The 17,072-nt window shown below is 29.5% G+C and overlaps 1 protein-coding gene across 1 annotated transcript in view; it reads right to left on the reverse strand.

Moving 5' to 3' along the window:
* Positions 1 to 17,072, reverse strand: part of LOC111636839 (transcription initiation factor TFIID subunit 1-like) — an 89,704-nt gene that overhangs the window by 46,550 nt on the left and 26,082 nt on the right. Inside the window, exons 7-17 of the mRNA XM_023382217.1 lie at positions 16,277 to 16,456; positions 14,797 to 14,844; positions 14,587 to 14,712; positions 9,085 to 9,172; positions 8,894 to 8,995; positions 8,711 to 8,817; positions 8,118 to 8,246; positions 6,117 to 6,188; positions 3,422 to 3,538; positions 2,079 to 2,252; positions 1,788 to 1,961 (exon numbers count right to left, since the gene is read on the reverse strand). Of these exons, the coding sequence (XP_023237985.1) occupies positions 1,788 to 1,961; positions 2,079 to 2,252; positions 3,422 to 3,538; positions 6,117 to 6,188; positions 8,118 to 8,246; positions 8,711 to 8,817; positions 8,894 to 8,995; positions 9,085 to 9,172; positions 14,587 to 14,712; positions 14,797 to 14,844; positions 16,277 to 16,456 (1,317 nt within the window). The remainder of the gene's footprint in view (positions 1 to 1,787; positions 1,962 to 2,078; positions 2,253 to 3,421; positions 3,539 to 6,116; positions 6,189 to 8,117; positions 8,247 to 8,710; positions 8,818 to 8,893; positions 8,996 to 9,084; positions 9,173 to 14,586; positions 14,713 to 14,796; positions 14,845 to 16,276; positions 16,457 to 17,072) is intronic.

Genomic DNA, 17,072 nt, shown 5'->3' on the forward strand with positions numbered 1-17,072 from the left:
AATGAATTGAGGCAGAACATTCATTTCATATTATGTTGAGACATAATATGAAATGAAAAGGTAAGAAACACAAACTATATTAAATATGTAACAAGGTAACTAAATGAATAGAAACTGATAAATATTTATAGTTTTAGATTTAAACTTTGCAGTATGTTAAAAGAGAATAAGCTAAATCAAGTAAAGAAATTTAAGAAATACAACTCTCTTGAGGTCACGGAAAGTGTTCTAGGACTCAACAAAGAATGGAGTGCAAAAAATGCAAGATCTCATGACTGCATGGCCAAATCATGAACAATTGGTGATTTATATACTAAATAATTTCTCATTAACTGTTGGATCAAAGATAATCATGGCTTGAATGGCATTCACATTTAATTATTACAATATTTCTTACAATAATTTCATTTTGTTTCATTGCTTACTTCCTTTGATGTAGACATTGTTTTCAAAATAAGTATAATGAGTTACATGCAAACACCATGATCTTTAAAGTTACATATTACACTGGTTATAAACTTGTAAGCATAATTTTTGATGCACAAACTGGCTCTTATAAAGATAATACACAATTTACAAGGACTACATTCCACTGATATCTACTAAAGATGGGTTAATTTAAGTTCCAAATGCATATATTAAGAATAGAATAACATAAAAATTTATAAGGAGTGTGAATTTGAAACTTAAATTAACTCATCTTCAATAGATATGATATACTTTATAAAATATATATTGTTTTTATAAAAGAAAAGAGTCTCTTTATCAGATAAGGAGTCTTATCCTGTATATCCCTAACAGAATTTATACTAGTAACAAAAGAATTTATAAGTTAATGGGAATTTAAATTTTTAATTTATAATTTAATGGAAATTTAAATTTTTAATGGTATCCCATTAAAAAGATATTTTTTGCAAGTCCTTCTTGCCAATCCATAATGTGAAAGACTGAATAGTGTGGAACTGAATATTCCATACTATTCAAGTCATTCCATGAATATTTCTGAGGATTCAAACTTCTGAGACTATTAAAATCAAAATTTTATACATGTAATATAAGATTTTATTCAAATAAATCTTGTGTAGATTCATTTGTTTTAGAATATTAAAGATTAAACATTAGCACTGAGGTAATAATATAAATAAATACCAAGTAGGGTAACAAGTAAAAATATAACAAAACTGTACTGATTGAAGGAGTCAAAATTTTATTGGACTGAGCATTTTTCAGATCATTAGAACATGAATTGAAAATTCTAAACACCTGTTAAAGTTCTATTGAACATCTGAACCAGAATAATTCCATTCTTGTGTAGAGCTGTCCTCGCATTCAAACTTTCTCTCAAATGTTCAACAGAACTTTGACATACAAAATTTCCAATTAGTGTTCAAGGGATAATACAGTAAAATAACATACAATTAAAAAAATAATATCTTTTTTCAATAATTAAAATTATTTAATTTAATTACATAAATGTTTTTGCTTCGTTTGACAAATCATCTTCTAGTTACATAAAAATTCACATATAGACTCCAATGTATAAATTGAATTATCAAACTTTGAATTTTATAAATTGAATTCTAAATGTAAATTCATATATAATCTGAAAATGACCTGCCAAATAGTTTTTCAAAATATTTATTTGAATAAATAATTCTGCTGGAAAGATATTATTTTCCTTCATGGGAAGTAATAATAAAAAGTTGTAAAATACTTTAAAAAATAAGTGAAAATCAGTTTAACATCATGTTTTTAATTTCTTATTTAACAAATAAGTATAAATTTACCCTCTTATAATAATTTTTTATCTTTGTAGCCATGCCAACTTGCATAACTAAAGGAGGGTGCTCTTCAGAATACTCTGCAAGAATAATTTCGCCATCTCTTCCTGTCAGATCTTCTGGAGTTCTCATGAAAAACATCTCTCCACCTCCTGATGCCTGTCTTTCTTGTTCCCGCAACTGTTGTAATTACATTTTAATTTATAAATTTCATCACAAAATTAATTATTTAATTAATAATTATTCAAATTTTGTTTTTTTACAATAAATACAAAATTATTGTTAAATCGTAGTTACCTTAGCTTTCCTTCTAATGTGTTTAAGCAGAGGAATTACTCCATGAGTGCCTGGCTGAGACATTGGACCGTGCGAATATCTTTTTAGCATTGGACGATGAAAACTTCGAAGCTTTAATGGACCCATGTGCGTCGGGAAGAAGGGAGCACGAAGTTCAATAGCGGGAATTGAATGCTAAATAACATATTAGTAAAGTTAATTTTTTGAAGTAACAGAATAATTATATTAATAATAATCATTTTAAATAAACAAAATGATATGGGAATTACATTATCTTAGTCATTTTTTTTCAATTTTAAGTTCAACATGGTATAACAATGGATACAGTACAAAGAGTCCTTGACTTTTGCATGTAATGTGTTTCTAAAAAATTGTATGAAAGTCAAACAATAGAGTAGCATATTGTATTCCATTTCCCAGACTATTAATAAAATCTCTTATTAAAACAACTGTGTAAATATCAGGTTAAGGTAGAAAAGTTTTACTTTTTACAGTAAATATATTACAAGGCGTAAAACATTATAATCATAGATTAAACAGACAATAAAAATAAAAACAAAACTGGCAGAAAGAGCTGCTACACAATAGCACAACATTTTCTTTGGCAGCTAAAAGTGTACAAAAGCATGAATTTGTATTAGAAGTGACAGGGATATCAAAGTGTTATGTACGAAAAAGTTTATATGAAAGTCAAGGACTTCCTATAATCCTTAAATATAAGATTCACATTGTAATGTTTATGCAACCAGAATAACATCCAGACATCATTCAATGTTAAAAGAAACTTCCCAGTTTGACAAAGTAAGAGTGGTCATTATTTCATCATATCTATTCATCCTGTTATCATCTGTAGTCTTTTATCATTTAAAATATCTCAAGAAAGATTACATTATTATGTAGCATTGAAACATAAACATATGTATACAGAAGACCACTGTAAATGCTGTGATGTATATATAGTTTATTCAATTATTTTAGCATTTTAATCAAAAATAAAAATTGTAGGTAATTTTGTTGATAAATTTATGCTACTGAAGCTTATAAAAATTTTCATGTCCCTTAAATTTTGAATTAATAGTGTTAGAATCAAATAAATACAGTACAATATATTGTAGATTAATATAACTCATTTTGGAATATTAATACCACTGTTTATATTCTACTCATTACATTTTAACCTTTCTTTTTGTTTACATTAACGATTCAGTACTCCTCCAGCAAGTTGTAAAACAACATAAAATATAAGTTTATTAATAAATCTTAAAGGTTTTGGCATACCAGGAAGGAGTATCTTGTAAATATAAACTATATAATTCATTAAAGAGTTAATATTTTATTCTCACCTGTATTAAATTACCTCCAACGTTTGGTTTTAATGCACTGTCTTGAGTCATTTTTGGATTATAATATTCATCATTTGATATATTGAACTGATCCTTTTCAACAGTTTGAGGCGGAGGCTTAAATAAAAAGTTTTTGATGAATTATTTAAATATATTAATTATGATAAATAAAATTTAACATAAAACTGAATAAATATGTAAACCTTTATTCATTAAAAAATTAATGCTGGATTTTAAAGGCATATGAATTTATTTATATTATTTTATCTAGTAATGTGCTTCATAAAATTAAATAAAAAAATATATAAACACACAAAAACTCAGTTATCATTCAATATAAGCTTTCTTAATATATATTTTTAAATAATTTCTTTTAAATTATAAACTGCTGTCTGTTAAAACTGAAATATTGAGAAAGATATGAGATATCAAAACAATATTTTAATGACTGATTACTTCTTTTGTCTCGGTATATACACCATTGGAAGTACAGCTTGGTCACATATTATACAACCAATAATCAATGTTTGGCATATCCAACAAGGACAAAAATCAATCAATTTTACATAGTTTGGCACAAATAAGAAAAGACGTTGAATGTGTCTGCCATTGCTAGGTGACAAATGCACAAAGTTCATCCTTGATAACTGCTTGTGGGGTCTGACAAGCCAATTGTCATGTCAGAACTTCTTCAATTAGGACAAATGCTGTGAATGTTCAGGCCAGGAGAAAGTAGCTCTAGGTGATAATAGAAATGTATGATATTTCATGTAACATATGATCAAATGTCCTTGTCCTGTTGAATTATAACACCAGAAAACTTCTTAAGATAGGACACCACCCCATATCCTGTGTTATGTACTGCTGGTTGGTCAAGCTACGAGCAATGTATATGAAGCAGAAACAGGAGTGAAACCAAATAGAAAATCCCACACTGTAACATAAAATATTGGTCCTTATAATGTAACAAAATGCATTCATCTAATAGCTTTTCACAGCAGTGTCTCCATATTGAGAAACTTGTGGTATTTGCAGATATTTTATGGAATAAAAGAAAAATTGTTTCCTCTGATTTTAATTTTTTTTTAAAATTACTCTACATAATACATTTCTTAATTTATTGAATTAGGTACACAATTATTTTTAGAGGATCCTACTCCAAAACATCCACAGAAATCTATGTAAATCCTGAAATCTATAGCTGAAATTCAAGAGGAAATTTTCTACCTTCAAACTGAATATTGTGAAGAAAGTCTAGTAACAGCACTACAGCATACCTTTTATATCCATTGTGGGAAAGTTTAGTGGATCTAACTTGCACTTATCATTTGTATATGTGATGTGTATATAATCATTTTACACTATCAAGGCCTATCTATCCATCCTTTAAGCCTTGATCCAATATAACATACTTTCCCTAGCATTGCAATTTTAAGACATAACTTGAAAGAATAACAAATAATCAATGAAAAAACAAGCCTCAAGAACATCATAGAAGAAGTGGAAACTCAGAGAATGAAACGACATGGATATCTTCAGAGAATGGAAAATAATCATCTATAAAAGGAAATTTTTTTGACTAAACATATCAGGAAAAAGACCCATGAGAGACCTAGGCATAGACTGATAGATAGAATTAAATGTGGAAAAAAGAGAAAAAACTATCAGAAGTTAAAGAAAATATACTGGTATACTGGATGAATAGGAATAAATGGAAAAAGATATACATATAGAGGAAAACTTTACCTGTACAAACTAACTCATTCTTAACAATAATTTGTAAAGTGGAAGTTCATAAAGTGAGGTATAAATGTATATAGAAAACAATGCATTAAATGGAATTACATTCTAATGTAAGGAAATTCTGTATAAAATCTTTTAAAACAGAGGAAAAATAATAAAATGATGCTTAAAAAATGAATTTCTTAATTAAAGAAGAAAAAAATAAGTAGCACAGTATATAAAATAAAAACAAAATGTATAAAAAGCTTCATTCTTTTGACAACAATGATGCATTCTCTTTCGTTAGCAATGATCTTCTCATCTCAATATATTTTGTGGTAACAATAATGAGTCTTCATTAAACTTGAAGCAAGTTTAGAACTTCTTTTGTAATCTGGATCTTCCGATTCAAAAATTTCTACTTCTTTTTCAGAGTTTAATAGCTCCATTAAAGCAATCTGACAATTCAAAATGGTTTTTCTCCTAACAATAATCCAAGAACACAAGTTTCCTTTTTCCTAAATAAAGCTTTGCATTTATTATATAATTTGGCTTTACATTAGCACTAACCCAAAATTTGATACCAAATTAAGCTTATAGTCTTTTACTAAGTAAGTTCCATTGGTGCATTTAATGGCATTCAATACTTTAAAATCTATAAGAGGAGAAAATTATTCTTAAAATCTTGCTTATAAAAAACTGTTTAATCAATTATTTTTCCATTTTTTTTATGATACCTACTTCCAAACAAGATTTTCATTTACAAAACATTGAACAATGTATAGCGATATAATGCTTTGATATTCATTATTATTCCCATCTAAATCACTTATCTTTCACAATTATATCAATATTGTAAAATGAACTGCATATTTAAGCAAATGTACAGATTAAAAAATATATTAATTAAAAATATTTACTTAATTACATCATTAAAATCTAGTTTAAAACATTTGTTAATCTTAAAACTTACTGGACTTGGAGATTCTGGTTCCGCTATGACTCCCGCTTTTCCCAATAAAATACGTGATTTTCGAACCATGTCCTATAAATACAATCCTCTTTCTTTTAATTAAATAATAAAAAATACTTTATATACATTAAAATTATAAAAATATATACTAATTTGTCTTATATTAGCAAACCCTATTATTTATAATGTTTTTATATTTCAATTGTTGTTCAATTTTCTATTTATTAATAACATTTTAGTACCAAAAATTAAAAGATATTTATTATATGTTAATTTATAATTAAAATTTATCTGGATATATTTATGTTTCCATTTGAGCACAGAGGTAAATTATAAAAAATCTAAGAAAGGCTACACTGTCAAATAATGATGCATATCATTAAAGAGTGAAATCGTATGTTTGCATAAATTATACAGAATGATACAATTGATATAAAATAATCATCAAAAGTTTATATCTTAATTAAATTATAATTATATAGAATGACCTTTATGTTAAAATAAAACAGCTTAAACTCATTGTATTATTATATGAGCGTTTCTTGTCTCAAAAATTGCTGAAAACTAAATTTCAAATACTATAGAAATAACAAGACTTATCACACCAGTAGCATTGTGATAAGTCTCTGTTATCTCTACTATGGTATTTGATATTTAGTTTTCAATCACTGCATTATGACTAAAACCTGCTGATTGTAAGCAATCATAAGCACGAGCAGCTATCAGCTTTTAAATGGAGGGTACAGGTTTTTTACCTATTTAACAAAACAAACTCCCCAAAATGAGAAAAGAACTGAAACAATACATAACAACCCAAGAAAATAGAATAAACTTTGGAATCAATTCCTCATAACATTGTCATCTAAATAGTAACTAGTACAAAACCTACAAGGATCCCTTTAACTACTTTTATATCTACCTAAGCTATGTTAAATTTTATTTAAGTAGATTTTCATACATCATAAATCATTACAGTTGACCCCCTATAACGCAGTAGATACATTCCACTTTATAAGAATTTCACGTTGTAGGAATCCTTAAATACATGAGCCAATCACAGCCCGGCACGTGTGCAGTATATGGGCTTCGGCTGTTTGAAAGATTTTCTTCCATAAAATTAATCGATTCTAGACTAATTTGACTCAACATTTCCAAAACACGTATAATTTTTTGGAAATAATCCATATAAACTATGCTATAAACAAAAAATTGTAGGATTACTTACCGAGTGTGCACTGTTCAACGATGCCATTGCTTAAGCTNGACTAATTTGACTCAACATTTCCAAAACACGTATAATTTTTTGGAAATAATCCATATAAACTATGCTATAAACAAAAAATTGTAGGATTACTTACCGAGTGTGCACTGTTCAACGATGCCATTGCTTAAGCTTGTTTTTGTCGCAGAGCAGCGCATCAAACGGAAGCGCATTTTCTGATAAGTTATTTTTCTGCGAAAAATTCACTGAACTTTGGAGACATCATTAATAAAAATAATTTTTATGAATAAGAAATGTTTTTTTCACAAGAAATGTATAAAATTACAGTACTGTATTAGACTTACAGTACCTAATTTATATACTGTACAGACGATAGTAAACTCAACTTACCCGCCTAAACTCTCCGTANATAAGAAATGTTTTTTTCACAAGAAATGTATAAAATTACAGTACTGTATTAGACTTACAGTACCTAATTTATATACAGTACAGATGATAGTAAACTCAACTTATCTGCCTAAACTCTCTATAGCATGTAAGTAGTTCGGCTGCTCATCCACTATTGGTCCACATTCGACCAATCCTGTCGCGACACAAGTCGGCAATGATGTTTTACCGCATTTTATGAGTCTCTTTTAGTGTCTTTATATGAATACGGTCGCAACTTTTTCGCTGCGATATACGAATCCGCATTATATGAACCCGCGTTATAGGGGGATTGACTGTATAAGATTCAAAATAGTCTATTCTAAATGGAGAAATAAGTATAAAAACATTACCTTCTTTTCTTTGACAGGCTCACTACTGCTTTGTTGATTAGGATCTGGATCGGCAGGAATTCCGAGAATAATATTTTCATCATTTGGATCTAAAGTTAGAATTTTTGGCTCGGGCAATTTAGTGACAGCCTAAAAATGAATGATACTTTTTACAAATTCAGTACAAAAAAACACTGCTATGTAAAAAAGAAGAAACGTTTGGAAATTATTTTTAACTCTATCTCCTCTGGGCAGTTTTTCAAACACATCGTAAGTTCAACCAGGCTAATGGGCAGCTGCATGGGGCCCAAGATATCCAGGACAGATCAGTCCCAAAAAATTTCTGAGGTTTTTGTCTGCCCAGATTTGATCCTAGGTCCCCCAAAGCAGCAGGCTGATACTTTAGCCACCTTGGCCACTAACCTGGCTGTTTTGGAAATTGTTATAAACAGGATATTTAATGCAATAATATCTTTAATTACAAGATATTATTTAATATTTCAAAGTCTGACTATTAATAATAATTCTATTTATATTAAATTTTTGACTGAATTAGCTGATGCATTACTGAAATTTTATGCAGACTATTTTTAAAAATTAAATGAAACACAAACCTGAGTATCCCAAATGACATCGTCTTCCCAACAACCATAGACGAGTTCTTCATTCTCAACGGGAAATATCGAATACCACGTATCGTCTTTCTCCTCAATTTCAATCTCTAAAACATTTGTTTCATTTTGGAATTAATTAAATTTATAATTTATTACATTTTAATTCTTATTCTCAATACTGACTTGGTACATTTTGGGTATTTTTGCTTCCGCTTTTAGAGGTACTTGTTTGGGTTGGCTGCTTTTGGATTGTGCCCGATACTATTGGGCTTATGATACTTTTGGCTGAAAGATAACGTTTTATTTAAAAATTGTTTGTAATAAAAAATAAATAAATGTATAAGAATATAAAATAAATCATTACTATTATATACCTTGCTGACTGAAAGCTGATGCAGTTCTGTTTAAAGTTGAAGGGACCCAACCAGCAGCATTATTTTTATTATTCAATTTAGCTAAAACCTGAAATTAATTGAGCATTAAATCAAATGATAATTACTACCATAAAAATGTTATTTGTTTATTTGAATTTGCATTGTCATTTGTTCTATATAAAATATTTACTATATACATATATTTATTTTTTGACTCTCCAACCCTGAGAAAACTAAGAGGGCCTTTTACTAGAACTAATGCCATAATCACCTTGCATCCGACCAGCAAGTATATTATATTAAAAAGTTCAACTTTAATAACTTCACTGTAAAGACAAACACAAAAAAACTCTGAAATTGTCTTAATGCATCCTTTTGTTTACATCTTGCTATGAATTTTTACATGTTTGTAGTTTATTCAAATCTTCATCCAGTGAACATTAGATGAAGATTTGAATCAAAGTTTGGAAGTGTTTCAGTTTGACACTTTTGATGATTTAACAATTTACTATTATTAAACAAACCTTTTCAGCAAGACTCAAGTATTTGAGGCCTGATTCTAGTGCAAATATCTTTAATGCATACGTAAATCACAACCCCTCCTAAATGTCTTATCACAAGAATCACAAATATATAAGTTAGTTTTTATTTGATGAATCCTTAGATGACTCTTCAGATCCATACTCATATTCCTACACTTGCTTTACAAATATGGCACCTCACTTATACAAATCTTAAATTCATTTTAAGCTTATTTCTAATAATAAATGATTTTTGACACAAATTACAAACATCTGGTCTTTCTTCAGTATCAACACTTTAGTGAATCTACAAGCATGTTCTTTGAAATCCTTTGCAACAGATTTCAAACCATATAAGGTAATGAAAAGCTACAAAAGCATGTCATTAATGTCTACTTTATTCTTATATAAAAAGAAATAAATTAATTAAACTCTAAAATTTATCTGTGTTTGTCTTGAAATGTGTATACAGTCAAACCTCGGGTTATGAACTTCCCTGTTTATAAACAATTTGCTTTATGAACAAAATGCCATATTTGTTCCAGTTGTCATACTATAAGTTGGTTTATGAACAAGTTACTCAACAGAGATGCCCACCGATGGTCAACTTCCTATACTTCCTACATTAAAGTCGACAGCCTGACCAATCAATCACAGGACTACCAATTCAGTAGTGGCACCAAGATTCTCCTCGTGTCATTGGACGTCCCAATACAAACCATCAATGATGATGTTATTCAAATTAGATTCCAATGTACATGTGGGTAAAACACTACTTCCAGTTTTTGGTATGCATCACAATTCAATTTAAATCAAATTCATAAAAACTGTATTAATTGATATTTGCATAATATAAATGACATCCAATAACTCATATTTAAAGATGTTTAACTCAAATTAAATAACAAAAATGTATTATCAAATATATTTTTTATATTATTTCATATTAGTTCATAATTGACGTTTGGCATTATATTCAACAGTATTAATTAAATGCAAGAACTTTTAATAAACATCTTTTAGAAAAACATGGATATTGATAAGCCAGAAAAAAAATTTTAATTATCATACAAAAATATTATTTATTACTTCTCTGAATTTTCAGGAAAGTGAACAATAGCAAATTATTGCTTCCATAAATTATGCATTTAACTCTAATTTTCATTTTATATTAAATTATAAACTACAGTGCTAGAAACAAAGGAAATCTTACACCATGGTAAATTGAAACTAATGACATCACTCACGTTAAACGTTAAAATGTAAATAGCATGATCATTGTCATATCATGCTTCAGCCAATGGTGCACTGTATACCTTTAGTCATGTGATTTTCTTGAAGTTGTCCATTTATGTGTGTATAATCTATGGAGCCAGCAGCGTGGCATCACTTTGCAGCAAACTGTTCTTTGACTTTTGCAATTTTTCTTGCATAGTAATTTTTTTCTTTTTTTTTATTCCATAAGCCATCATGGAACCTAAGAAAGCTAGTGTAAGTGTAAAGGTGAAAAGAAAAAGAGTGAAAATAACAACAGAGATGAAAGAAAGAGATCATACGGAAGCATGAAAATGGCATTTGCGTCTCGAATCTAGCTTTGTAGTTCAACTTAGGAAAGTCATCAATCTGTACCAAGAACAAGGAAGCAATAAAGGATGCTGATGTTGCCAAGGAAGTGGCTATGATCACCAAGCAAAGATCTCAGACCTTAGAAGTAGTGGAAAAGTTGCTCTTGATTTGGATCAATGAAAAGCAGTTAGCCAGTGACAGTATTTCAGAGACTATCATTTGTAAGAAAACAAGGCATCTGCATCAAAATTTGCTCAAGAAAACCCCAGGTTCAAGTTCTAAGATTAATGTGTTTACGGCTAGTCAAGGCTGGTTTGAAAAGTTTAAGAAGTGAAGTGGCATATACAGTATTGTCTTATATATCACACTTGAAAAGTTTAAGAAGTGAAGTGGCATATACAGTATTGTCTTATATATCACACTTGAAAAGTTTAAGAAGCAAGGTGGCATACACAGCATGGTTCAGCATAGAGATGCTGAATCATGCTGTGTATGCCACCTTGCTTCTTAAATTTTTCAAGTGCGAACAAAAAAGAGAAGGAAAAGTTGGTAAAAGAATTTGGTGTGTATGTGATTGCTGAGAGTTTTATTCCCCACAAGTGTTTAATTGTAATGAAACTGAACTGTTTTTGAAAAAAAAATACCAAAGAGAACATACTTAAAAGGTTTTGCCCGGACACAAGCCAATGAAAGACAGACTAACTATTTTGCTTTGTGGCAATGCTAGTGGCAATTTTAAGGTTAAACCATTGCTCGTGTATCATTTGGATAACTTCCATGTGTTTAAGAGAAATAACACATGGAGGTTATGAAAAGTAAGTTGTCTGTAATATGGAGGGCTAACAGTAAGGCCTGTGTGACTAGACAGTTTTTCCTGGAATGGGTCCATGATGTTTTTGCTCCTAGTGTGAGGAAATAGCTTAATAAAAATAACTTGCCACTGAAGTGTCTGCTTTTGATGAGCAATGCTCCTGCCCACCCCTAGGCATGGAGGCCAAGTTACTGGAATAGTTCAACTTCATCAACATGAAGTTTCTGCCTCCTAATACAACTCCACTAATTCAGTTGATGGATCAACACATCATTTCTAACTTTAAAAGATATTACACCAAAGCCCTTTTTCAAAGGTGCTTTGAGATTAACTCTGACAAAAGTTAATTAATTAACTCTCTGTGACTTTTGGTAGAACCACTTCAATATCTTCCATTGCTTAGGTCCTATTGACAAAGCCTGGCAGGAAGTGACTTGCAGGACCTTGAACTCAATCTACAGGAACCTCTGGCTTGATTGTGTTGCAGAAAGAAACTTTAAGGGATTTGAAACAGAGCCTACTAGAGTTGTCAATGACATCGTATCTCTGGGCAAAAGTCGACAATGCTGCTGCTGAAGATCTATTAGATGGTACCGAGTTGTCTACCTACAAACTTGAATGCCTTCAAAAAAAGCAGCAGAAGAATATGCTAAAGAAGATGTCTTTGGAGGAAGAGGAGGAAAAGGAGCACGCACCTAGTGCTCTTATTGTAAGGAACCAAGTCCGAATGTTATTTTTATTTACTTTTATTTTGCTTATTATTCTATTTTTTTTGGGGCTTATGTTTTGTTAGGACGAAGGTTTCCTCACCATTCACCTTAGTAACTTAAAAATAGAAGAGAAACCAACTCACCGACGAAAGAAAAGCGCCGTAGAAAAACTCGCGCACACTTGCGCTTCCCGAGCAGAAAAAAGTAAGTCCGCACCGACGAAAAGGGGGGGGAAGACCCCACAACCCAGTTAGGAATCGCTAAATCTTAAAAGAATAAAGCATCCCGATAATTGTTAAAAAAGAATAATGTAAAAGGTTAGCGAAGTATTGTCGGAAAATAAGCTGCCAGATAAACGAGAAAAATTTAATGTTACAGATAAGTATGTAAATGAGGAGAGTGATCTCATTCAGAATTGTGACGTCACCTCACACTATAAAGCCTCTAACTCAAGTGAAAATGAACGAGGTGAATTCCTGATAGCAACGAGCTTTGGTGAGCTTCGTAGCAGTGATCAAGAGAGGTGTCCGATTGGATCAAATAGTTCCAAGGCGATTTTGAAGTTATTCGATTTGTGGATCGACGATTATAGAAAGGCTTGAGAGTTTGAGGAAATAGGTTCCTAGTATATTGAGGTGACGATTAGGATCTTTAAATTATAAGAATTATTGTTTATAAGTTAATTCTTTGATTTTGTCGAATTCCAAAGGGAAATAGAATTAAGTTAGAAATAGATTGATTTGAGTTTGTCGGTTTGATTCTTGTTGAATTTCATTGAATACAATACTATATACATACTGTATATAGTTTATTACTAGAAGTTTAATTAAATATTTGATTTTGTTATTGACAAAATTATTTAATTCGGTGCACGCTTAAAGTCCAGGCCTGGCACACTAACGCGAATCCGCGTAAAGTACCCGTTAGGGAACGGCTATTTCCGGCGCACAGTAGTATCGATAATCGTTGGAAAAGTCGGAAAAATAATATAGTACTTTACATTATTAATGCCATGTGTGCAAAATGGGGTGAAGTGCAAAGTTTTGTTGAAAGGTATCACCCTGATAAGGCAGTAGCAAGCTGTGTCATTCATTAACCTTTTGCTATGTCTCACTTCTGTAACATTGTGAAACACAGACAAAACAAATTTTGCTAGATAAATTTTTAGTGAAAAAAGAAGGCTAACGAGTCCCAGGCAGAATCTACTAGTGAGAAACAGAAAATACAAAAGATAAAAGAAGCAGGGCAGTTATCTGATGTTATTATAGAGAGAACCTCCCATTCCAAAAAATAGCTTCTCTTCCTTTCCACCTCCACTTGTGCCATCAAGACTTTTCAGCATGGATAAGGATAAATGAAATTGTCTTTCTTATTTATAAACTTTATTTATTATTCAGTTGGTATGTTATAATATAATATTACATTGCATTTGTATTGATTAAATACAGCTAAAAAGATAAAAGAAGGATTGTTTTGGGAGTCGCGAGCAAATTAATCCATTTTACATTGTTTCTTATGGGGAAATTTGTTTCGGTTTAAGAAGAAATCGATTTCCAATCAACTTTAAGGAATGAATTAAGTTCATGAACCAAGACATTGACTGTGCTTTCAACTAAATCTTCATCTTGATTTTATTATTAAACTAATTCTGTTTTAGTAATATTTTAAACTATAATAATAATTAGTTTAAAGTATTAATTATTCATTTTTCTGTATTTTGCAGATAATATGTTTTTTATAGTTTAAGATTGTTCTTCAAATGTTAATTTCAGTTTTAATGATATAGTAATTCAATTTGATTAGTTTTGTATAGTTTAATTGAATAAATACACATTAATAATTACAATTTATTATTAAGAATAAAATAATATTTTCTATAATTTATATAAATTACTTTTTGCTTAATCTCTTCCCCATTCCAAACTACATCGTCTTCCCATGGTAATTGCGTTACCATATGATAACAGTCATCGGGATAGTCTTCTTCGGGATTTTCGGTTTGACTTTCATCACCATCAGACTGAAAATTTTCTAATTATTAGTTAAATGAAAATTAAATTATATATTTTAATCAAAAAGATTATGTAAATCAGGTTTTTCCAACCTTTCCTGCTTGTTGACCTGTTTCCAGATTGAATTCGTCAATATCATTCTATATTGATACAAAATAAAAAATTATAAATAGGATGACACTAAAAATTAAATAAAAATCAAGTATAAATCAAAAGCCAAAATTGTATGTTTTACATTAATTGATATATCTTTGAATTTCAGTAAGCTAATATATTTACTGATCTCTAGTAATTTATAGTAGATATATTGATTGAACTCTAAGGAATTGCTAGTGACTTGGTTTGGAACCCATATTGTAAATAATAGCAAAATATAATAAAATTAATGAATTTATAATGTAACAGTGTATAGTTTAACATGATTTTTGTATAGTACAATTTTAATTATGCACAACTGAATTACAAGTTGCAGTAATTTGTAATTCAAACAAGTCTACAAAAATCCAATACATATATTACTAAAGCCAACCACTGCCGTATGCCATTTGTTTACATAATGGCTATAGTATTATAGCTGTTATATAGCCCAATGACACATGGCAGTGGTTGGATTTAGTAATTTGTAATTCAGTGTCTAGAACAAATTTAACATTTATTAATATAATTTTATTGTATTTCTCATTTATTCTAAGATTTTTCACAATTCAATACAAAAAACACTGCTATGAAAAAGAGAAGAAATGTTTGGAAATTATTTTTAACTCTATGTCCTTTGGGCACTAAGAGGGCCTACTATTATATCTTCTAAACACTTACCAAACATTATTTAATCTTTTGTATTATTAATTCCCTTTAAAATAACAAAAAGTAGTGATTTTTCACATTTAAGCACATCCTATCAACCCAACATTAAATTACTATACTTTGCTAAGATACAGAATATCTTTATCTAATATTGAATCATTCAATAACAAAATATCTAATTAAAACTTTCTTTTCTAACTCCCAAATTCTACTGTTTCCTGCTTTATTGAAGATCCTAATAATGTTTATTTTAAGTTTATCAGACACTTTCAAACTTTTTGGCTTCTCATCAAAGAAGAATTACAAAACTTTTAGTTTATAAAAGTCTACAAACTATACAAAATATAAACTTTACAAAGTTTATAAAGTATTTTTGTAATTCTATGCTTGACAATAAGCTTCAAAGCAGTAATAAGTAAATGTTTAACATTCAAAATTGTGTATAGATTTCATATAATATTTTTTTAATACAAGTTTTTGATGACATGTTATCATTAATCTTCTAACTTTATACTTGATGAGCAATCTTATGTTTTATGGAAACTGTATAATGGTAAATAATACCTTATACAATTATAAAACTAGTCTTTATCAAGATTTTAATTAATTATAAATATTTAGCAAATTTTAAACAATATGTTCACATATTGTACCGACTCACAACAAACCTTTATAACTAAAAATCTATAGGACTGATGCAATTTTCATCAATTTAGGAATTTCTTTTCTCTCTAATTGAGTTAAGTTTTTAATTTATAAATTCATTACCTCTTTTAATTTGAAACCATAGCCGAAACCTTCTCCGGTTTCGGGCAAGTTTAGCATGTCATACCACAGCTGAGCCGGACCATATCGCCAGTCGGCAACTTTTGGTGACAAATCGGTAGTATTTGAAGATTCGCTTTTACTATGCGAATCTTTTTGCTCTTCGGGTTGTAATAATTTTACCTATAAAAATATTGAAGATATAGAATTAAATTTAATATTAAAATAGAAATTTCTTCTATAAATTCTTATATAATATAAAATATTTCACTTTATACTATACACTTGACAGAAATACTTTAAAACATTGAACATACTTAATATTCGCATAATATAATTCAGTAAAAAAATCATAATAATAATATCAGATTTTTTCATTTTTGACTTGTCATTCTGTGGGAATTAAGAGGATAATACTTATCATGAGTTTGGCCAGGCCAACAATGGGAGTGGTTGGATAGTGAGAGACAGGACCCAACATATCTCCAAAAGATTAATAGAGTTTTTCAACTATTCAGATTCAATCCCAGGACTTCAGAATGACAGGCTGAGGTCAAGGTCCTGAGAGAATGGGAAACTGTTGGTACAAAGACCATTTTGGGCCTCCTTTTTGAGGACTCTGCTTATACAAACAACAATGATATTAAACTATAAAAATAATCTGATATAATGTTTACCTATGGCCAAAGTTATTTCATTATTTGAAAAAATAATCAGAAAACAGACAATTTTTAATTTTTCTCTCCATTGATGGGCCTTGGCTGCACCCCCTTTTGTAGGGCCTAGTTAAAGTATCAAC

This window comes from Centruroides sculpturatus, unplaced genomic scaffold (genome assembly GCF_000671375.1).
Source record: "Centruroides sculpturatus isolate CEXI.00-Female unplaced genomic scaffold, Cexi_2.0 scaffold1100, whole genome shotgun sequence".
Lineage (NCBI taxonomy): Eukaryota > Metazoa > Arthropoda > Arachnida > Scorpiones > Buthidae > Centruroides > Centruroides sculpturatus.